The 25,284-nt window shown below is 36.7% G+C and overlaps 1 protein-coding gene across 1 annotated transcript in view; it reads left to right on the plus strand.

Moving 5' to 3' along the window:
- Nucleotides 1–25,284, plus strand: part of SEL1L2 (SEL1L2 adaptor subunit of SYVN1 ubiquitin ligase) — a gene marked incomplete at its 5' end in the record, with an annotated part of 119,147 nt that overhangs the window by 13,297 nt on the left and 80,566 nt on the right. The window contains 2 exons of the mRNA XM_082670289.1: nt 4,618–4,673; nt 12,783–12,951. Coding sequence (XP_082526415.1) covers nt 4,618–4,673; nt 12,783–12,951 — 225 coding nt within the window. The remainder of the gene's footprint in view (nt 1–4,617; nt 4,674–12,782; nt 12,952–25,284) is intronic.

Genomic DNA, 25,284 nt, shown 5'->3' on the forward strand with positions numbered 1-25,284 from the left:
TTTGAAACAATGATTTATTATTTGTCATAATTCTCTTTCGGGTTGACTAGGTGATTTTTCTGCTGGTCTCATCTGGGATCACTCATGCAGCTTCACTCAGCTGGTGGTCAGTGGAGACAGCTGGGTCTCTCTCTCCATATGATCTATTACTCCTGGCATGATAATCTCAAGGCATTTTTCCAAGAGGGTAAAAGAGGCTTAAAGGTCCAAGCACTACCCTTGGAAGTTAAACAGTGTCATCTGCCACATTTCTTTTGGCCAAAGCAAGTCACAAGGACAACCCATTCAAAGAGTAGGGAAAATAATCTCCATCTCTTGATGGGAGGATTAGGCAAAGTCACATTGTAAAGGGGTATCAACGTGGGTAACGGTGATTCACTGGGGACTGTTGTTGTGACAGTCTACAACAGTCTAACCTTAGACCTCAATGATTCACATCTCTCTCATGTGATTCTCCCCCTTCCAAAATTGTCCAAATCTTATCCAATTATAGCATCAGGCTCAAAATCCATAATCTCATAATCTGCATCAGGTCAAGATGTCAATGAGGCTCCTTGGTGCAGTTTTCAGATTCAGACACCTATGAACTAAAAAGGCAAGTTACCTTCCCATTACCTCAGGTACCCAACGTACACTGGAGAGATAGAAAAACCACACTACCGTAGATACTGATGTTCAAAAAAGGGGAAGGGGAAAATGTACAACAGCCACTGGTCCATGACAATTTGGAAATCCAGCCAGGTGCGTGTTGTCAGGTTTCTATACTCCAGGAGTAGACAGTGTTGCTTGATTGGAGTATATTCCTAATCTTTTGTTCTCCTGGGTTCTGGGCAACAACCTCTCAGCTCCTGGCTCTGTCCTCTTGGTTGTCCTTCCTTCTCCATATAAATGACCTGTGTTTGTAGGTGAGAAGCTTTCTCATCCTTCTTCCTACTCATTGAAAGATAGAGGCCCAGAAGCCTCTTTTTATTTTGAACTATCTCAATCTCTTTTACTCTAAGCTAGTACTGTTTTTTCAACACAACTCTTAAAAATTTTGTGGTTTTTCTATAAAGCTGTTGGGGTTCACTCCATGCCCCCAGAAGGCGTATGGATAATTCTTTTGGAGGCAATGAGCTGTAGTGCTAGTTTCTTCTTTACTATTTCAAAATTCTTCTTTCTCAATGGAGGATAATAAATTAAAGCTCTTGTGTACATAAAATGGTGTGTTTCACATTATGCAAATAGACATACCCTGTAAAATTTTGTTCATAAATCAATTTTTTATAAAGACAATGGACTGCATGTCATTGTAGAAGCTTGCCATTCAGTCTATTGTGAATCCTTTGGTAAAGTTGGGAGAGACAGTGGAGTAGAAAGAGGGATAGCTCTGGAGTCAGACCTGCATTTGAATCCCACTCTGCCATGTGACCTTGGACAAGTTACTTATGCTCATTTGATGTCAGTTTCCTCATGAGTAAAATAGAAATACAAATATTCTGTGCTTACTCCTTAACAACCCAGCTTCCGTGCTGGGTTGTTAAGGAGACCAGAGCTAAATTATGCAAAGCAACTGGCATATAATAAATTATAGCTAGATTACAGATGTAGAAAATAAACTTATGGTTACCAGGGGATAAGGGTGGGGAAGTATAAATTGGGAGATTGGGATTGACATATACACACTACTATATGTAAAATAGATAACTAATAAGGACCTACTGTATAGCACAGGGAACTCTACTCAGTACTCTGTAATGGCCTATATGGGAAAAGAATCTAAAAAAGAGTGGATACATGTATATGTATAACAGATTCACTTTGCTCTACACCTGAAACTAACACAACATTGTAAATCAACTATACCCCAATAAAAATTTTTAAAATAAATAAATAAATTAATTAAAGCTAGAGCTACAATTCTAGAGCTGAATAAAACTTGAGTCCCCTTCCAAAGCTGACTCCATATCAAAACTTTTTGATGGTATATTCTGTTGTATGTATATTTATTTATTTATTTATTTATTTGGATGATATACTACTGATCTAGTATATTATAAAAGACACCACAAAAGTAGAAATTATAAAGGAGATTTTTTAAATCACACATAAGTAGTTCTAATATATTCATCCTGCACGCAGTGGATTGTGTTTTTCTCAGGGAGTGCTGAAATTTGTGGCAATATCAATATTCACATAGAGGGAAGTGATGAAACAGTGGGACAGGTCTCCAACAATCACCAGTGTTTCTCAATTGATATAAAAACCTACAAGAAAGCATTGTGCAAGGTACTATTTGAAGCAGAATGGTTCCCCCAGTAGCCAATCAAAAGTTTGTTTTCTCTAGGTGAAAACCTAGAAGCCTGATATTTAGGAAAGAAACACATTTTTTAAATGAGTTTCAAAGGAGGTCTTTTTTTATTGTGCAACTTCTGCTGTAAATAATAACCAACTACCTTTATCTTCTTTTTATGTTTTAAGCTATTAAATAGTTTGTTCCTTCAGTTAGATTATTGCACCTCCTCCCGTTTCACTAATTCTTTTATCTGCATTTATTCTACCTTTGATAACTGCTTTTAGCCCTGTAATTTTCATGACAGTTTGATTTTCTGGTCCAGTGTATAATACAATTTATTCCATTTAATACCCATAATTTTCTTCTCTTATTCTAATACACATGACACTTTCTACTTCTTATTCTGTGTCTGTACATTCTGTGCATACTAACTCTAATTTTATTCTCTGTACTTTGGAGAATATAATAATGGGAATATACCAAATCACATTGCTTTTTCTAGTTTACTTTTTCTAGTTGTGATAATGGAATTTTTAAATTAGTAGACGTTTGCTGTGACTGTAATATCAGTCACACTGTCTGATTTCCAATACACAAATATAATTAGACTAAGTAATTTGTTTTGAAGAAAATACCTTAATTCAGAAAGAAGTCATATTATAGGCAAAGCATTAATAAATTCTAACAGAGTATTAAGTCTTTAATAATGCTTTATTCACCATAGTCCTTTTAAAATACAAATTTACATGTACTATTATCTTGAAGGCATCTTAAGTCCTTTAAAGAAGTAGGCTTCATATAACAATAATAATAATATTATTATTTTTATTATATATGTAGCTAACATTTATTAAACATACTGAACATGTATTAAGTACTGTGCTAAATACGTTACATGGATTATTTCATTTGATTAGCATAATAAATTAATGAAGTAGGTATAAAATTAGGACTTGATCACAGTCCTGTGTGACTCAAAGTCTACACGGTGGGCCATGATGCTATGTTGCCTCTGATAATGAGTATACATGGCCCCAACATTTTTATTCTGGTAAAATTTATTTTACATCCTGAAGGTAAAGAGCAATCCTAATGTACATAATTGTATGAAATATATATAATCTTTAAATTTTTCATGTGCTTTATATTAATGCATTTGTCACCATGTAATTATTGGATTTTTATTTAGAATTTGCCAACTGTTTCTCTAATTTGACAGAAGACTAAATATCAAACAACCTAGGACCAGTTTCTTTAAGGACTGGCTTATGAAGTAAACATAATTGTGAGGCCAAGTGCTAAAGTTCATTAGTGAGAGAAAGAATGAAACATATCAAATTAATAAATAAAATGTCAGAGATAACATTAGAAAATTCATAACCTGCTCTTAAAGTACAAGCTCATGACTATTGGAAATATAAAATTTTGACTACCCTATATTTGTCTTGAGTCAAGTTCTTCAGTCTGTAAAATGTGAATGTATCACATACATGCATTTTTTTACTTCAGGAAATATGTGGGGTCACTTTTGCTGTGCATCAAATAATTTTTCAGTAATTGAAACTGAGCAATACTAACAAAGTAGTTGACGTGTCATGAGGTATCACCCCTTTATATCAGGTTTTCAAATTTTTATTTTTCTAAATATGTAAGTTAATAAATTTCAAGTACTGTGCAAAAATGAAATATATCAACAACTACATATGTATTCTATATGGTATATATAGTCTATTCTTCATAAAAAGATTCATTAAAAATTGCTTGTGAAAATTATTTGCTTAAATTTCAAAGCCTGATATAATTATACTACTCTACATTTCTCAGATATTTATATCATTCAACTATATTCATTTTTAGTATCTCTCTGCCTTATGGATGAGTCTATAAAAATTTAAAAGACTGTATTCTCTCTTCTATGTTTTAATATTTTAATATTCTATGTTTTAATATTCTATGTTTTAATATTCTCTATTAATAGAATTAATATTCTCTATTAATAGATGGCTTTTATTTACCTAGATACTTTTTAATTAAATTCTAGCTCAGAAAGTTTTCAGCTGTTGTAATTAACTCCATTATTTGTAGAACTCTTTCATGTTATCTCAATTTCATGATGCTTGATTAAAGTATTTAGATTATGTCTGGTGTCAAGTTACATCTTTAAAAATTATCAGTAAAGGAATTACTTTGTAACACACTATTAGTAACTTTAAACTGTATATTATTTTAAATTATTATTTTTAGAATTCTAAGTTATCCCAAAAGTTTTTTAACAAGAAACTGTAGTGAATTTTTAAAAAGAAAATGTTTTCATATTTTATAAAAATGTTTGTATATTGCAGCTATCGAAGCAGAAAAACATAATAAAAAGCAAAAAGAAAGAAATGTCACCACACAGGTAAATATTTTGCTAAATCATTATATTTTTCCAATACAAAATATAAGCTATAGGCACTATTACTAGTGTTTACTCAGAATGCTCAGATTTTCTTAAACAACTAATTATTGACTATTGTTTCTGTTCCTTTTTTTTCATTCTCAATCAATATTTTTTGTTCATTCATTCAACAAATATTTGTTCATTCCACTGTGAGAAGATAAGAATGTCATCAGGCCTGAGCCTTTCTATACACCATGGCCTGTCTGAGGTCCTAAATACTAAGACAAAAAGGGCACAGACCAGTCTGGCTTATAGAGTCACAGATGCTTATTAACCTTTATTAACCTCAGGATGTCTTCTGACATCTTCAAAGAATTTAACATTTTCAGTCTATTCTCAACCCAGCAATCAGCATAATCCTGTAAATGTTAAGTCATTTCCTTGCAACCATCTCACACCAATGTCTTGCCTAACAGACTCTGTGGTCTGGCCCCACTGCTTTTTCTCTGACATCACCTCCCTTACACACACCATTCTAGACACACTGGGCTCTGTGCTGTTCCTCAGAAACCCCAGATGTGTGCCCACATTTCTGTTCTTTCTGCCTGTAACATCCTTGAGCCCAGATATCCACATGGCTCCCTTCCCTCTCCTCCTTCAGGTCTTCGCTCAAATGTCATCTTTTTTGGAGGGTTCTTCCCTAGACGTTCTATAAAGTTGCAAGCACTCTAAAATCACTATCATAACACCTTCTATCTCCCTTCCTTGCTGTATTTTTCCTCTCAGAATTACCATTATGTAACATAACATATTTTGTTATGTTTGTTGTCACTCTCCCTCCACTAGAATATAAATTCCATGAGAGCAGGGGTTTTTGTCTCTGTTGTTCACTGCTATTACCCCAATAACTAGAACAGTGCCTGGCACATAGCAGGCCCTCAGTAAATGTTAATTGAATTAATGAATAAATCTTAAATCCAGATTAAAGAAGTAAACTTTGAAAAAATGTTTATATAAATTAAAAACTCTCTACATTGCAGCATTTTCTAAACCTCTGCAAATTTAGCTTTTTCCCCATAACTACCACATCCCATAATTAGCAGTGGGATTGTTATCTGCAGAAATAGAAGTGACCTTGGCATAAAGTTCAGTTTGTCCTTGAACAGGTAGAGATTTGAGGACATCTGTTTCATCAGGTCATCTTGCTTTCCTTGTTATCTTATGATTTGTAGTGCCTGCCCAATAACATATAAAAGCCCCCTTTGGATTCGAGGACCTCTTTACTGCTTGGGACCAAGGATGCTGCTCAGGCCCATAAGCGTCCTCCCCAGTGAGATTAATAGATGAGGCCTATACAGTAAATATGGGAGAGGACCCCATCTCTACCCATGTACAGCCAAGCAAAATAGAAAACTATAAACTGTACTAGAGATCTTAGAATATTGGAAAACAATAGCACTATCTTCCTGTCAAAGATGGAAAACATGCCAGGGTGGCCTGTTTGTAAACTATATATCTCACTCAATTCCCCCAGAGTTTCTTCTTTTTTTACCTTCCTTAGCACCAACCTCATAGAGCACAGACTGAGGAAGTGAAAAGACCAAAGACTGCAAATGATTCTAATGCAGAGTCCTTTACATCCATTCTATACTACAGCCAGGATCAAGTAACCTTAATTCACTCAACTTGCCATGTTGTTTCATGTCTACTTTGTAATAAATAGGATATTATCTGGCTGAAAACATTCTCTGCCTAGCTCTACCCCTACTATAGACATGGTAAATTCTAGTTATCTTTCATAATAATTACTATTTGCACCATAATTTTTTTAAACACTCACCTACGTATAGCTACTCTTTCCCTAGGTTTTCTCTTTCTGGCTTTATAACTCTAAAATCCACAAGAGTATCATCTACTCCTCCATCCCCCAACACACACTTTCTAAAAACACACATTCACACTTAACATAATGTTTAAAGACACTTTGTTTTGTGTTAAGGATCTAATACTTTCAGGAGTTCTGTGTATTACTTCCTTCACTATTAAAGAATGATCATGATCACAGAGCGGGGGTAGACTCTCAGGTATCTAATGTCCTACCATGGAGTAACTGAGGCCGCACAATGTAGCAATTCAAGTGTATGGCTGAGGGACCATTATGACAACCACCACTACCAAGAGCAACAGTGAAAACTCTGAAAACAAGGAAAAAGTAGCCCAGCTCGCAGGATTGCACAGTTTCACCGGAGTTCCCAGAGTCCTCAGTTCCTTTCTCTGCTTCACCTAAGCAGACACATTCTGCTTGTTTTTGAGATTATTGTTATTGTTCTAATAGTTAGATTTTTTTTTTACACATTTTGGTACCTTGATTTATGTCTTACAGTTATGTAATACTTTAAATTTTGTAAAATCCCTTCACATATACTATTCATTTCTCCTAACATTTCTGTGAAGGAAGTTAATTAGTTATTTAAATGGTTACTTATTAACCCCATTTTACGGATCAGAATAACCAAGCATGTTCAAATTTAAAAGATCTTTGTATTACAAATTTCATTCATTCAACACAATGCCTACCATGTACCAAATACAGTCACTGGAATCTGGAATTTCCAAAAGATTCTAATTTTTTTTTAGCTTTGTGAAACCTCCATTTGATACTGCTTAAACTTGATTGTGAGCTTCTAAAGGGTAAGAAGGTATCTTGTCAAACTTTTTTGCATATGGTAGATACTGTAAAGATTTACAGATTTAATTAAATATGGTGCTACCATCTAAAACTTTCACTATAAAATGGGTGGATTCTCCATCCCGTGGACTCTTATTTTTTTTCTAATCACCTATCTTGGTGTCATACTTCTCTAAATGCTGCCTTTACCTTCATTTTAACTGAAATCTGGTTGTCGCCTGAGAACTTCTTTCCCTGTAGCCCTCTTGGGAATTTTCTCCCATTGCAAAATAATATTGGTCCTAGTTGGGGTGGTCAGTATCCATCTTCCTCCTTATTGCTACATTCTCATTGGGAGAATAATAGGAGATGGGGACAGAGAAGTAGCCCATGGTCTTTGTCTCCAACTCTGCTCCTGTCATTGTTCTTAGAGACTTTAGTATCCATGAATTCTATCCTCTCTATTCTGTTATTTAGACCTGTTAGCTCCAAGAATTGCACACTCCTCTCTACTCCCATGGTCATAATCTGGACTATGTCTTTTTCAAATTAAAATTTCAAGTTTCCAAGTCTCTAATGACCCCTGATGCTTTCCAAGTTACTCCGTCAATACTTCAGTTACACCAGGACCTCAAGTCTATTTGTCCCTTTTACTGCTCATCATTCCCCTCACATTCTCACTTCCCTTCTTACTTGACTTAGAGTTGGTGGCTCATCCCTACAGGACCACAGTTTCTTTTCTAAAACCCTTGGGAACAAGTATGTTACAGAATTCAAGGTTTTTTTAAAAAAAATTATGGTAAAATATACATAACATAAAGTTTACCCTCAAAACCATTTTTAAGTGTACAATTCATTAGTATTAGGTACATTCATTCACACTGTTGTGAAATCAAATTCCAGAACTCTTTTCATCTTTCAAAACTGAAACTTTATACCCATGAAATAATAACTCTCCACTCCTCCCCTACTCCCAGCCCCTGGCAACCACCGTTATAGTTTCTGTTTCTATGAATTTGATACTCTAGGTACCTCGTATAAGTAGACACATACAGTATTTGTATTTTTGTGACTGACATTTCACTTAGCATAAAGTCCCAAAGGTTTATCCATGGTGTAGCATATCAGAATTTTCTTCCTTTTTAAGGGACAAAACAGAAACTCTAGTGAAAGTTATGAGGAAAAAGGTACTGAAATTAATGACAAAAAACAGGTTTCTAGGGTTACCTTTTGATTTTAACTACCTGTTTATCCCTTGTACCATGAATACTTAATACGGCTATATGTTTAACTATAATTTTTTCTGCTCCTTGCGTGTAAAAATGCAGAATATAAATACTCTAATATGTATTGGTTCTTAATGTGCTCTTAAATTCAGAAAGCTACTCTTATAATGCATCTGCCAATTAATAGAAATGTTATATTAGCACTGTATTATTAGTATCACTGATGCTATTTTATTTTTCCTCTATTACTTTCTACTTCACCATTTTCCCACATTTCAGAAGTTATCTTTGGATAGCTGTCTACTGTTGTTATTTGGTGACTTTTGAAGGTAGATGTACAAATACACAATAAAATAATTAGTGTTGCCTTTGCCAAGAGAAAGAAATATTTTTACTGATGAATGAGTTATTTCTTCTATGTAAGAGGTAGTTATTGTTTTAATTTACAAGTGGCTATTGCCATATTTGCTTTATTTTAAAAAAACTTAAGCATGTTAGGAAAAAGTTTTCAATATTATTTTATATCCTTAACTGAATATAGTCTAGGAAAAATGAAAAATAATAAGATCATTACCAAAAATACATTTGCTTCAATTTAAGCATCTCATAAGTAAAATCTTACTTTAAAGGAGAAAAACTACTAAATCAGTGAGCTTTTCTAATTTAAAAGTGCCAGTCATTTTTTCCATAAATATATATATACACATTTATTTAAGACCTAGAAAGCTCGAGTAATCTGTTACAACTTAAATTCCTTGTTAAAAACCATAATCCAGACAATCAGCTTCAATGTGTCTTTGTTATGTGTGTAAATATCTTCACTGTCTGATGAGTGATAGAAATTTTATAATATTTTATTTGTGTACTTTAATTCCATTTTAATTTGCTGTCTACCTTCTTCACTACGACCTAGGGCAGGGGTTCCCAAACTTTCACATGCATCAGAATCAGCTGGAGGACTTGTAAAAACACAGATTGCTGGGCTTCACCCCCAGAGTTTTTGATTCTGTAGACCTTAAGTGGAGCTGAGAGAATTTGCTTTGTTTTCCTTCCACGGGAAAAGTCATGCCAACTTCCATAAGGCTACAGGCTGGACCAAGTCCTCCTACCTCAAGACCTTATGTGGCTGGGCTGCTAGCGCTTATTTTGCTCTCTCTGTCACAGCTCTGTAGCACCTCACTCATCCCCCCAACAGGGGCCACTAATGAGGAAGTGCTGAGCTAGTGTGGATTTGCCACTGCTCTCGTCCTCACTGATGATTTCAATAAGTTCTTACTTTTCATGTACTCTTTTCCCAAAGAGGTTTTTCAGCAGAATTTAGGACCTTACACAGTGCCAAGGAACAGTGACTGTTTTGGGGCATGTGAAATGGGGGGAAAAGGGGACACAGATAGTTAAGGAAAGCAAGATACACCCTTGATTATTGAGCCCTAGGGAAAGTAAGTCTGACAGGCAAAGAATCCTTACCTTCCAGTTCTTCTTTAACTTCTCAGCTATCTCCCATTTGCAGGGAATGATGCTCACTTCCCATTCCATAGCAAACATGATTCACACTTATCCCCACTTAGACAAAAAACCAAAAATTTTTGTTTTCCATGTATATAGTCACACAATTTGGAGACATTACCACATGTATGTGTGTGGCGGTGTGAGAATAATTCCTTCCTCCACAATTCCTCCCTGCTCCCCATTCTTCTTCATCCCTGTAACTGGAATCTCCATCAACTCAGCTGGTCCAGCCAAAAAGCAAGAAGTTATCTTCAGCTTTGTCCTTGGGGATAAGCCTATATACAGTCCCTATCTGCACTACTTCCAAAACATATCCTAAATCTGCCCATGTAATTTATCTCTATTGCTTCTACACTCATCTGAGTCCCATCATCCCTCACCTGGTTGACTACAATAGTCTCTGAACTGTACTTTTTGTTTCCACCCTTAATCCTGTGCAATCTGCTCTTCACGTGTCGGCCAGAATGTTCCTTCTTTCTAAAATTTAAATGAGAGCCTGTCATTTAAAACCCTCCAGTGTCTTCCTCTTGTCTTTATTCTTGTTGAATAAAATGTCAACTCCTTACCGTGTCCCTACAGGATATGATCCCTACTTCTCTCTGTCTTTCTCTTTTGTAATTCTCCCCTTAGCTCACACTCCTTCAGTCACTGGGGCCTTATTTGCGTTCCTAGAACATACACGTTTGTCTCCACTTTAGAGCACTGGTACTTGCTATTCCCTCTGCCTGGAATGCTCTGCCCCATATCTAGGCAGGACTACTTTCCTGTCATTAAATTCTTGGCTACAAAGTCACCTCTTCAATGAGGCTTCTTGGACATCCAATCTAAATTACCTGTACACCAATCCCTCTTTACCCTGCATATCACTCTTTTTGACATCTCCTTGTTTTAGTCTCTTCATGGCATGTATTGATACATGATACTAAATTGTTTACTGGTTATTGTCTGTCTTCTCACAGACGAATGAAAACTCCATAAGATCAGAAAATTCTTCTGTCTTATTTGCCACTATGTGTTCAATTCCTAGAGGGTCTACTCAAATACTATCAGAGAACTTGTCCCTTACCATCCGTATCAAATAACACCAACTTCAATCAGTTCCATCCCCTTACTCTTGTCTTTTTAAACCTCCTTTTATCAGTTGACTCTTATCTTCCCCACCAGAACATCAGCTTCATGAGGACAAGGAATATTTTTGTTCGTGTCTATCTCCCCAGCTCTTAGAACAGGGTCTGAGGTAGACACTCAATAAATACTTGTTATTGAGTTATATAATCTTCAGATGCTTTTAAGAGTTAGAGGAAGGCTCTCTGTCTGCCAGGGCTCCCTGATACTAGCTCCAGCTGGCTATTGTTCTGCCCACTCCTACTAGGCGAGAAAGGAATCTAAATCAGGAAAGAGCCTCTTTAGAAGGAGGATATAGAAACACCAGATAAGCAGAGGCATTTGCCAAGCTTTACTGCCTCCTCAACTTAGCTGTTGGCTATTTTTGAATTGAAAAATTCAATTTCTTTTAATAGCAATAATATATGATAATCCCATTGTACCAAAGAATGCTGGAGGCCCATCGAAGTCCATGTTCTCTTCTTCATGATACCCAGATAGATTATATTTCCCAACTCCTCTTGCAGTTGGGTGGGGCCATGTGACAGCTTCAGCCAATGGAAAGTGACTGAAAGCAGTGTGTGCCACTTCTCGGTCTGGCCTATAAAAGAAAATTGAGCAAAGCAAACCAAATGAAACAAAGCAAAAAACAAAACAAAACAAACAAACAGAAAACGCTTTCTGCACAAGATCTTCTGTGCTCTTTCCCTTTCTGTCTGCTAGATATAAATACTCTGGGAAACCTTGGAATTCACATGTTGAAGCTGGCACAGCCTTTATCTGCCCAGGTCCCTGAATGAAAGCACAGAGCAGAACTGCCACTGACTTGAACACCTGGTTATTGCAGAGCGGCCACTGAGCCATCATACACTATGGGTCCATTTGTTAACATACAATCTTTGTCACATACTTATACTTTTAAAAAATTCATGCTTATGTGAAATTCAGATTTAACTGGGCACCCTGTATTTTCTGTTGCTGAACCTGGCAACCCTACAATAAGAAGAATCACGTTTAAAGTCCTCATTTATCCATACAGAAACTTGTATATGAATGTTTATAGCAACATTATTCATATAGCCAAAAGGTAAAAACAGTCCAAATGTCCATCAGCAGGCAAATGGATAAGCAAAATGTAGTATACCCATATAAAGAATAATATTTGGCCATATAAATGAATGAAGTGCTGATACATACTACCACATGGATCAAACTTGAAAACATTATGCTAAGTGAACGAAGTCAGTCACGAAAATTCATACACTATGTGATTTCATTCATATGCAAATCCAGAATAGGGGAATGTGTAGAGATGTAGAACATAGATTAGTGATTGCACGGGGCTGGGAGTAGAGGGAATGAGAGAAGAGGGAGGGTAATAGCTAAAGGACTCATGGTTTCTTCTTGAAGTGATAAAAATGTTCTAAAATTGTGGTAATGATTGCACATATCTGTGACTATTCTACAGGTCGTTGAATTGTACACTTTAAATGTACAATTATAAATTTATAATTATGGCATATGAATTATATCTCACTAAAGCTGGTTTTTAAAGAGTCACTTGTTTCATTTTAAAAAGCTACAAATGAAAAAAATGAGCAAAAATCTTTTTTTTTGTAGGTATCAGTGAGTGAAATCAAACAATATTTATCAAATATATTGGAACAAAAAAAATCAATTAATGTGATCAATAAAAAAGAAAATCTCTTAGAAAAAAAGAAGAATCAGCATAAATTAAGAATAAAAGGAATTCAAAATAAACATCTGTGGAAAAGAAGTAAAAATCATTGTAAGTAGAATGCCCTCTCACAGGTAACTTAAAAATGACTTCATGTACTCTAAAATCAAATTTTGTAGCTACATTCCAAAAAGTCTTAGGATATGGTCATAAAGAGTTATACACACAAAATCCTTAAATTTTGTCAGTTTTTGTCCACTGACTTAATTTAGAATTTGTACTGATGGTAATAAGCAAGGTTGATAATTAAGACTCATGAATAAAAAAACCTCCATAATTATGTAAATAAAACATTTCAGATATTCTGTTAATAGAAACCCTCATTCTTTAAAGAAAATTGAAGTTAATATAGTGCTCTTTTATTTCTGGTCTAGCAATCTTAAACTGTCTCTAGTAAAGACATAACTGATTAGTTGATAGATTTCTCTGGATGCAGGAAGAGTCTAGAAAATATAAACAGTGGAAGCGCGTGCTCACCTTCCTGAGGCACACTTTCCCCTTCGCGAGTAGAGCATGGGTACAGAATTTCACCATCCTTTGCCTGATTTCATCAAACAAGCCTTCTGCCAGGTCTCCCATGAAGCTATCTCCTGGCTTCAGGGCATCTTCTCCAGTATGACCCAGCCGTGTGACTGACAGGGTCATGGTGCTCGGCCAGGTGTCAGGCCTGAGCCTCTGAGGTTGGAGAGCTTAGTTCAGGACATTGGTCCACCTGAGACCTCCCAGCCGCTAGAAATATCAATCGGTGAGAGCTTTCCCAGAGATCTCCATCTCAATGCTAAGACCCAGCTCCACTCAATGACCAGCAAGCTCCACTGCTGGACACTCCATGCCAAACAACTAACAAGACAGGAACAAAACCCCACCCATTAGCAGAGAGGCTGCCTAAACTCATAATAAGTTCACAGATACCCCGAAACACACCACCGGATGTGGTCCTACCCACCAGAAGACAAGATCCAGCCTCATCCATCAGAACACATGCCCTAGTCCCCTCTACCAGGAAGCCTACATATCACACTGAGCCAACCTTACCCACTGGTGGCAGACACCAAAAACAACAGAAACTACAAACCTGTAGCTTGTGAAAAGGAGACCCCAAACACAGTAAGTTAAGCAAAATGAGAAGACAGAGAAATACACAGCAAATGAAGGAGCAAGGCAAAAACCCACCAGACCAAACAAATAAAGAGGAAAAAGGCAGCCTAACTGAAAAACAATTCAGAGTAATGATACTAAACATGATCCAAAATCTTGGAAATAGAATGGAGAAAATACAAGAAACGTTTAACAAGGACATAGAAGGACTAAAGAGCAAACAAACAATGATGAACACAATAAATGAAATTACAAATTCTCTAGAAGGAATCAATAGCAGAATAACTGAGGCAGAAGAACAGTTAAGTGACCTGGAAGATAAAATAGTGGAAATAACTACTGCAGAGCAGAATAAAGAAAAAAGAAAGAAGAGAATTGAAGACAGTCTCAGAGACCTCTGGGACAACAATAAATGCACCAACATTCGAATTATAGGGGTCCCAGAAGAAGAAGAGGAAAAGAAAGGGACTGAGAAAATATTTGAAGAGATTATAGTTGAAAACTTCCCTAACATGGGAAAGGAAATAGTCAATCAAGTCCAGGAAGCACAGAGAGTCTCATACAGGATAAATCCAAGGATAAACATGCCAAGACACATATGAATCAAACTAACAAAAATTAAATACAAAGCAAAAATATTAAAAGCAGCAAGGGAAAAGCAACAAATAACATACAAGGGAATCTCCATAAGGTTAAGAGCTGATCTTTCAGCAGAAACTCTGCAAGCCAGAAGGGAGTGGCAGGACATATTTAAAGTAATGAAAGGGAAAAACCTACAACCAAGATTACTCTACCCAGCAAGGATCTCATTCAGATTCAACAGAGAAATTAAAACCTTTACAGACAAGCAAAAGCTAAGAGAACTCAGCACCACCAAACCAGCTTTACAACAAATGGTAAAGGAACTCCTCTAGGCAGGAAACACAAGAGAAGGAAAATACCTACAATAACAAACCCAAAACAATTTAAAAAATGATAACAGGAACATACATGTCGATAATTATCTTAAATGTAAACGGATTAAATGCTCCAACCAAAAGACATAGACTGGCTGAATGGATACAAAAACAAGACCCATAAATATGCTGCCTACAAGAGACCTACTTCAGACCTAGGAACACATACAGACTGAAAGTGAGGGGATGTAAAAAATATTCCATGCAAATGGAAATCAAAAGAAAGCTGGAGTAGCAATTCTCATATCAGACAAAAAAGACTTTAACATAAAGACTATTACAAGGCACAAAGAAGAACACTACATAATGATCAAGGGATCAATCCAAGAAGAAGATATAACAATTGTAAATATTTATGCATCCATCATAGGAGCACCTCAATACATAAGGCAAATGCAAACAGCCATAAAAGGGGAAATCGACAGTTACACAATCATAGTAGGGGCCTTTAAACCCCACTTTCAACAATGGACAGATCATCCAAAATGAAAATAAATAAGGACACACAAGCTTTAAATGACACATTAAACAAGATGGACTTAATTGATATTTATAGGACATTCCATCCAAAAACAACAGAATACACTCTCTTCTCAAGTGCTCATGGAACATTCTCCAGGACCAATTAAATATTGGGTCACAAATCAAGCCTTGGTAAATTTAAGAAAATTGAAATCGTACCAAAGATCTTTTCTGACCACAACACTATAAGACTAGATATCAAGTACGAGAAAAAAACTGTACAACATACAAACACATGGAGGCTAAACAATACACTACTAAATAACCAAGAGATCACTGAAGAAATCAAAGAGGAAATCAAAAAATACCTAGAAACAAATGACAATGAAAACACGACCACCCAGAACATATGGGATGCAGCAGAAGCAGTTCTAAGAGGGAAGTTTGTAGCAATACAATTCTACCTCAAGAAACAAGAAAAATCTCAAATAAACAACCTAACCTTACACCTGAAGTGATTAGAGAAAGAAGAACAAAAAAAACCACCAAAGTTAGCAGAAGGAAAGAAATATGGAGATCAAATCAGAAAAATATGAAAAAGAAATGAAGGAAATGATAGCAAAGATCATTAAAATTAAAAGCTGGGTCTTAAAAGATAAACAGAATTGATAAACCGTTAGCCAGACTCATGAAGAAAAAAAGGGAAAAGACTCAGATCAATAGAATTATAAATGAAAAAGGAAAAGTAACAGCTGACACTGCAGAAATACACATGACTATGAGAGATTACTACAAGAAGCTATATGCCAATAAAACCCTCCAGAACGTAGGCATAGAGGGAACTTACCTCAACATAATGAAGGCCATATATGACAAACCCACAGCCAACATCAGTCTCAGTGGTGAAAAACTGAAACCATTTCCACTAAGATCAGGAAATAAGACAAGGTTGTCCACTCTCATCACTATTATTCAACAAAGTTTTAGAAGTTTTAGCCATGGCAATCAGAGAAGAAAAAGAAATAAAAGGAATCCAAATTGGAAAAGGAGAAGTAAAGCTGTCACTGTTTGCAGATGACATGATACTATACACAGAGAATCCTAAAGATGCTACCAGAGAAGTACTAGAGCTAATCAATTAATTTGGTAAAGTTGCACGATACAAAATTAATGCACAGAAATCTCTTGCATTCCATTCACTAATGATGGAAAATCAGAGATAGAAATTAAGGAAACACTCCCATTTACCATTGCAACAAAAAGAATAAAATATCTAGGAATAAACCTACCTAGGGAGACAAAAGACCTGTATGCAGAAAACTATGACACTGATGAGAGAAATTAAAGATAATACAAACAGATGGAGAAATATACCATGTTCTTGGATTGGAAGAATCAACATTGTGAAAATGACTCTACTACCCAAAGCAATCTACAGATTCAGTGCAATCCCTATCAAACTACCGTGGTATTTTTCACAGAAATAGAACAAAAAGTTTCACAGTTTGTATGGAAACACAAAAGACCCTGAATAGCCAAAGCAATCTTGAGAAAGAAAAACGGAGCTGGAGGAATCAGGCTCCCAGACTTCAGACTATACTACAAAGCTACAGTAATCAAGACAGTATGGTACTGGCACAAAAACAGAAATATAGATCAGTGGAACAGGATAGAAAGCCCAGAGATAAACCCATGCACATATGGTCACCTTATATTTGATAAAGGAGGCAAGAATATACAATGGAGGAAAGACAGCCTCTTCAATAAGTGGTGCTGGGAAACCTGGACAGCTACATGTAAAAGAATGAAATTAGAACACTCCCTAACACCATACACAAAAATAAGCTCAAAGTAGATTAAAGATCTAAATCTAAGGCCAGACACTATAAAACTCTTAGGGGAAAACATAGGCAGAACACTCTGTGACATAAATCACAGCAAGATCATTTTTGACCCACCTCGTGAAGAAAGGGAAATAAAAACAAAAATAAACAAATGGGACCTAATGAAACTTCAAAGCTTTTGCACAGCAAAGGAAACCATAAACAAGACCAAAAGACAACCCTCAGAATGGGAGAAAATATTTGTAAATGAAGCAACAGACAAAGGATTAATCTCCAAAATATACAAGCAGCTCATGCAGCTCAATATCAAAACAACAAACAATCCAATCCAAAAATGGGCAGAAGACCTAAATAGACATTTCTCCAAAGAAGATATACAGATTGCCAACAAACACATGAAAGGATGCTCAACATCACTAATAGTTAGAGAAATGCAAATCAAACCTACAGTGAGCTATCACCTCACACCGGTCGGAATGGCCATCATCAAAAAGTCTACAAATAATAAATGCTGGAGAGGGTGTAGAGGAAAGGGAACCCTCTTGCACTGTTGGTGGGAATGTAAACTGATGCAGCCACTATGGAGGACAGTATGGAGGTTCCTTAAGGAACTAAAAATAGAACTCCCATATGACCCAGCAATTCCACCACTGAGCATATACCCTGAGAAAACCATAATTCAAAAAGAGTCATGTTCCACAATGTTCACTGCAGCACTATTTACAATAGCCAGGACATGGAAGCAACTTAAGTGTCCATCGACAGATGAATGGATAAAGAAAATGTGGCACATGTATACAATGGAATATTACTCAGCCATAAAAAGAAATGAAATTGAGTTATTTGTAGTGAGGTGGATGGACCTAGAGTTGGTTATACAGAATGAAGAGAAATATCTGGAAAGGGATAACAAATACCGTAGAAAGAGAAAAACAAATACTGTATGCTAACACATGGAATGTAAAAAAAAAAAAATGTTCTGTGGAACCTAGGAGCAAGACAGGAATGAAGATGCAGACATAGAGAATGAACCTGAGGATGTGGGGAGGGGGAAGGGTAAGCTGGGAGAAAGTGAGAGAGTGGCATGGACATATATATACTACCAAATGTAAAATAGATAGATAGTGGGAAGCAGCTGCATAGCACAGGGAGATCAGCTCGGTGCTTTGTGTCCACCTAGAGGGGTGGGATATGGAGGGTGAGAGGGAGATGCAAGAGGGAAGGGATATGAGGATATATGTACACGTATAGCTGATTCACTGTGTGATACAGCAGAAACTAACACACGATTGTAAAGCAATTATACTCCTATAAAGATGTATTAAAAAAAAGAAAATATGAACAATGTCTCCATAGATTCTGTGTGCAGGAGTTAACTAGTGCTCAATTATAAAATTTAAGGCTCATTTTCAACATTTAAGTCTGATACATGAAAACTTTCTCTTTTCTAACACATATGTATGAGTTTCTATAATTTAACATCTTATTTAGGAGAGGGAATCTTCTTTGGCAGAGATAAAGTAAGAATATCAGTTTTTAATGACATTATAAAAATATGTACATATCTTAAAGTTCTTTTAAATCTAAATCATATACATTGAAACGTACATTTGACCATTTTTTGGCATAGAAACATGGGCTGCCTTTTATTTAGCATTGGTCTACTGATTGGCATTTCTAGTATAAACCACACTCAAACTGTATCATCTATGATTTCCCATCTCAGTTTTTTAATGAAAAAAAGGAGCTAAAAATATTTATGGAAGAAGTATGGGCAAGATCCTTCCAGATATTTGCAGACTTTCCCCCCAGTCATTTATAAATGCTTTGCCTACAATTAAATTTGATAACTTTTAGTGGCTCACCTTATCATGTTTTTTCATGATATTTCAATCACTTTACATGGAAACAACATTTTCTTTTTGTACTTATTTTAGTAAGTTTACATATTGTTTGGTTAAATTCTGTAATTATAATAACAGCACAATTGATACAAATAGATTTGCGATCAAGCACTCCTGATCTTTGGTAAGTATGCAAAGGGTGGGAACAGAAGTAACACCTGTACTAAAGAGAATCCCACTGGCCACAAACTAGTTCAATATGCTGTGGACATCGGTCAGTAAGTTGGATAGAAGACACGAAAATCATTGATTAATTTGGCGAATAAGGTAGGTAGAGGTTGTTTAAGAGAGCTTCTGCTGTTTAAAAGAGTAACTAATATCACCCTTCAAATGAGATCCCTTTCCCTTATATGGAACTGGTTATATTATACCTAATAATAATAGATAATAAGCTAATTCTAATTGAGCATCCCCCATATTTTTTAATGTTCACTTAACTTAAGATAGGTTATACCATTTCCACTTTGTAAGGTGTGAAACTTGCAACACAGAGAAATAATTTGCTTAGCATTATAAAACCAATATTTAGTAGGGAAACTAGGATTTGAACTTAGATGGTCTGGTGTTAGACGGTCTGGTGTCAAAGTCCTCTAGCTCTTAGCCACTATACCATATGCATCTCACAAATGTATGCTGACAATATTAAGAAATTTTAATCCCTTGCTTCTCAAAATGGCTTAGGGCAAATATTGAACTGTATGCTAAAGATGCTCAATTTCCTGAGCACCAAATTTACTTGAATATTTTAAGGGAAATAAATAATGGTAGAGACTACCCTTGTGGCTCAGTGGTTAGGAATCCACCTGCCAATGCAGGGGACACGGGTTCGAGCCCTGGTACAGGAAGATCCCACATGCCATGGAGCAACTAAGCGCATGCACCACAACTACTGAGTCTACACTCTAGAGCCCGCGAGCCACAACTACTGAAGCCCGCGCACCTAGAGCCCGTGCTCCACAACAAAGACAAGCCGCCGCGATGAGAAGCCCGCACACCACAACGAAGAGTAGTCCCTGCTTGCCACAATTAGAGAAAGCCCGTGCCCAGCAATAAGAATCCAACACAGCCATAAATAAATAAATTTATGGGGAAAAAAATAATGGTAAATAATTGAAAACATTTTCATTTTAGTACTAACAGTATAATGTATGCAGTAGATTTCAAAACTCACACTTTGAATTATCAAACCTAAGACTTTAAAGAAATGTATTCCTGTCCTCCACATCTCTAGGGAGCGTACATGCATTCATTGATGCCTACCTAAATGTTTCAAGGACATTTGAGAACCCCTGTCTTATAATAGTCATAACATCCATTCATCAAGATTTACACAAATTAGAAAATGTTTCCTTCTGCCAGAAGTAAACATAGAAAAATGATCACTACTAATAAGAGCAATAGATAGACATTGAGAACCAAGGGATTCCAGAGGAGAGAGATGTTAGTTTTGGAGCTGGAAGGACTCTTACTGACCTAGTCTGTCCTTGGTCTTTATGAGAGTCTTGCTTCGACAAAGATTTTTAAATTTTTTTAATCTTAATATTTTAAGAGTATTTTTCCCACATTTACTCCAAAAGACTGGTTGACTGCTCATTTGAAGAGTTGGCTCTATATAGGACATAAAAATGTTGACATGCATGTTACTTGAAGTACCAGGTAGGATTTTTGACAGGAAACAAATGACACATTTAATTTGAGTCATATGGGGACTTCCCTGGTGGCACAGTGGTTAAGACTCCGCTCTCCCAATGCAGGGGGCCTGGGTTCGATCCCTGGTCCAGGAACTAAATCCCACATACATGCCTCAACTAAGAGTTCACATGCCACAACTAAGGAGCTGGTGAGCTGCAACTAAGGAGCCTGCCTGCCACAACTAAGACCGGACACAACCAAATAAATAAATTTACTTTTGAGAAGTGATGTATTTATTTATTTATTTTTATAGATCTTTATTGGAGTATAATTGCTTCTCAGTACTGTGTTAGTTTCTGTTGCACAACAAAGTGAATCAGCCATATGCATACACATGTCCCCATATCCCCTCCCTCTTGAGCCTCCCTCCCATCCTCCCTATCCCACCCCTCTAGGTCATCGCAAAGCACCAAGCCAATCTCCCTGTGCTATGCTGCTGCTTCCCACCAGCCAACTATTTTACATTCTGTAGTGTATATATGTCAATGCTACTCTCACTTCACCCCAGCTTGGCCCTCCCACCCCATGTCCTCAAGTCCATTTTCTGTGTCTACCTCTTTATGGAAAACAGTATGGAGGTTCCTTAAAAAACTAAAAATAGAACTACCATATGACCCAGCAATCCCACTGCTGGGCATATACCCTGAGAAAACCATAATTCAAAAAGAGACATGTACCGCAATGTTCATTGCAGCACTGTTTACAATAGCCAGGACATGGAACCAACCTAAATGTCTATTGACAGATGAATGGATAATGAAGATGTGGCACATATATACAATAAATATTTTTAAAAAAATAAAAAATTAAATTTATATGAGTAAAATTTAGTCAAGGGCCTATTTCTAAAAGTGCAGACAGGGTGTGGAGAAACCTAGGATAGTAACCACAGTGGCATTACCACCCCTAGGTCTGTAGGGTCTCAGGGCAGTAGTGGCTACTGGGATGCTGAGAAAGAAAGCAAGAGGTATGTGGAGAGGACCCTCTGACAGAACTATGATGTGAGGTCAAGGGACTAAGCCAGCCTGCAGCAACCCAGACTTGGGGAGCTGGAGAATAAATACTCCTACCTCGTTCTCTTCCTACCCTTCGTACTTCCAGCTGGTGCCTCTCAGCCAAATCTCACCAGAAGCTGGAGGGCAAGGGAGTCCTTTGAAGAAGCCCATATGGGCATAGAGCAGGATGGAATGGCTCTAGAAAAGCAATCAGAAGACAACGAACACACTAGGTTTTCCAGACAAGGGAAATTAAATGGCATGAACTAAAAGGATGAGGACATTTAGTGGCATGCATTAGAAGCATAGTTATTAAAAGTAAAATTACAGAACCTTAGAATTAGGGAACACTAGAGGTCATCTAGTCTTGTATCTTTCATCAGATATTCCTGGCAGACGACACCAGCTCCTACTTAAATACCTGTGACTAAGCTCACTATATCATACAGGGCAACCTGTGACATTATTTAATATATCTCTTTCTTATAAAGTTAGCTTCCATTACACCAAAATCCCTTCCCCACAGTGATCTTAGGCAGCTGGAGGTGGACAGAATAATCCCGCTATGGGTATGGACTCCAGCAATGGAGCTGTGGCTCCCCTTCACTGGATACTGTGGCTCGTGCATATTGTTTCTAAGATCCTGTGAGTTGTTTCTGGCCCCCACTCATAGCGATTAACGCATAACAAACTTAGAGCAAACTGAAATCTTTTCACACCTAAAGGTACTAAGCCAGTGTATCAATCAGGGTTCAACCAGAAAAAAAGAACCAGTAGGAGATATATATTAAAGGATTTATATTAAGGTATTGGCTTATGCGATTATGGGAGCTGGCTGGGCAAGTCCGGAACCCACAGGGTAGTTTATCAACAAGGCAGACTGGAAGTCTCAGGCAGGAGCTGAAGCTGCTGTTTACAGGTGGACTTTTTTCTTCTTCAGGGAAACCTCAGTTCCATTCTTAAGGCCTCTCAACTGTTTGAATCAGCCCAACCCAGATTATTTAGGATAATCTCACTTACTTAAAGGTGCCTGCTAAATGCCCTCACAACAAAAACTAGTTTCATGTAGGACTTCATAACTGGAGACTGTACTCACCAAATAGATACATAAAGTTGACCATCACAGCCAGGTATCTCCTAATCCTTATGTGTTCACTAAATTTTTGAATCTAAGTGAAATCTTTTACATTTATGTCTATTTGTTTCATTGTGTTCATTTGGGACTATTTCAACCTATCAATTATATCAATCAAACTCTCCTAGTTTTCTGTCATTCATATTTTTTGACAAGCATGCCCTGCAATCTTTTACCCAAATTCTTGTTACAGACGTTAACCAGACAGGACCAAGTTTAGAGCCTAGAGCCCACTATAATCCACCATAAATCTCTAATATTATATTTACAGATAAAAATCTACATGTGATGAGGTTGAAAAAATAAAATTTTAGTTATCAGAATGCCTTGTACAGAGTGCACTGCCCTTGTTTGGGAAGATGCCTTAATAGGCATTGGTAGATAGAAGGTAGGCAGACACGCCTTCCTGATCCCCCACCTTCAACCCCACACAGAAGCCTAGTGTCAGGAACAGTACCTATGGAATCAGTAGTTAAGAAAGTAGAGGAAGCCATGGAGAAGTAACCTTCCTTGGAACATTTACAAGCTATGAAATGAACCAGAAATATGGGTTATACATGGTTATAGAGCTGGCTAAAAACTTTGCTAAATCCCATTCTCATTCAGTTCCCATTTCAACATTTTGTGTACAGGATATCATAAAAAATGGGATATAGGTGTTTTATATAAATGCTACTCCCCAGACTTGTTAGTCCTTCAGAAAAGAAAAAGTAGATTGAACCTAACATTCTCAAAAAACTTCCTGATTCTTAGTGATAATATCTCCTTAACTCAAGGCTCACAAACTGTGTATAAAAATTTGTTCAAAAAATGAAAGAGAAATTAAGGAGATTGGCATCAAGCTGGTTCTAGAATATGAATATATTTTTCTACATCTTGAAAATAGGAGAACTATCTACCAATTTTCAGATCCCTATCACTTTTTCCTTTACCTAGAGATTGTCAAATATAACCAATAGCATTTGTTTTCCCTTTAATTCAAGGCAAGATCTGTGCCTGGCATTGTGTCTGTCACATACTTAATATGAATAAATATTTGCTGAATTAAATTGAGTTGAATTCTTCCTATATAGAGGTAGAATGTAAACTCAGATCTTCTGACTCCAAGTTCAGCATTATCTACAATATACTACAATATAGGTGCTACATAAAAATAATAAAACCTTACAGTTTTAGAGTATGTTTGAATGGTGTTTTATAGTTGAACACAATGCTTTCATATCCCATTACATTTTTTTAACGGCATGCTCATTTTCTCTCCGGGTATCTTATCACTAGAACTTCAATAACTAATTCTTCTTTCTGAGTCAGAATTGAGTCTAATAGAGTAATTATCTTTATTAAATTGTTAAAAAGACAAATCAATAATTAATCATGCAGTGGGAACAGTGGAGCCTTTTCCTGCAGGCAACTGGAACACTAGTTTCTTTGTCCTTCCTGACCAGATCCTTCCTGGCATTTCTTGGAATTAATCATCATTAATTTTGGTGATCAGACCATACAGCTCCTGTGTTCTTGGTTGGAGGGGAGTGTCTTAGAATCCTGCTTTAAGCCAGGGTTGGCATTCTTTTTTCTCACTTCTAGGGTCTGTGACCAGCTAGGCTAAGTTTATCTTTTGTATTCCACTTTATTGACTGTGGAATGTATGTGGAGGACACTGGGAAGTGCCATTCAGATCCTCTCTTCAAAGAGGGACTTGTTGCCCAGTTGCTGGAAATGAAGTTCACAGACAGCCTTCAGCAGTCAGTCCCTTTAGAGACTGTCTCAGGTGCAGACAACTGCATAGCCCAAAGTTATGCCTCCTTCCTGGGAGAGGCAACTTCCAATGACTAATCAGTTCGGGAACATAAAGGCCTGACCATGTCAGTCTAACTTGAGGTGAGTTAGAAGAGACATGTTAGCTCCAGAGTACCCTCTGGGGTCAGGAAAGGGTTTCACTGGGCTTGTTACCGAGTCCAAGCTTGTACTGCTTGCCACATGACAGGCCAATAAATCAAGAGACAAGTTAGTTGTTGGGGCAAGGAATAGAGACTTTATTCAGAAAAACAGCAGGCTGAGAAGATGGTGGACTACTGTCTCAAAGAACCATCTTACCTGAGTTAGAATTCAGGCTTCTTTTATACTAAGATTGAAGGAGGTATGGCTCATTCTTGCAAACTTTTTGGTGCAGGAATCCTTTGTTCCTGCAGCTGTCCAAGTAGGTCTGGTCACAATGTTCCTATATAACACCAAGAAGACAATTATTATTTTCTGTTCTGCAACTTTTTATCTCTATATGTATGGAAAAGTGTTATACCT

Source organism: Grampus griseus, assembly GCF_964374135.1.
Source record: "Grampus griseus genome assembly, chromosome: 14".
In the NCBI taxonomy this organism is placed as follows: domain Eukaryota; kingdom Metazoa; phylum Chordata; class Mammalia; order Artiodactyla; family Delphinidae; genus Grampus; species Grampus griseus.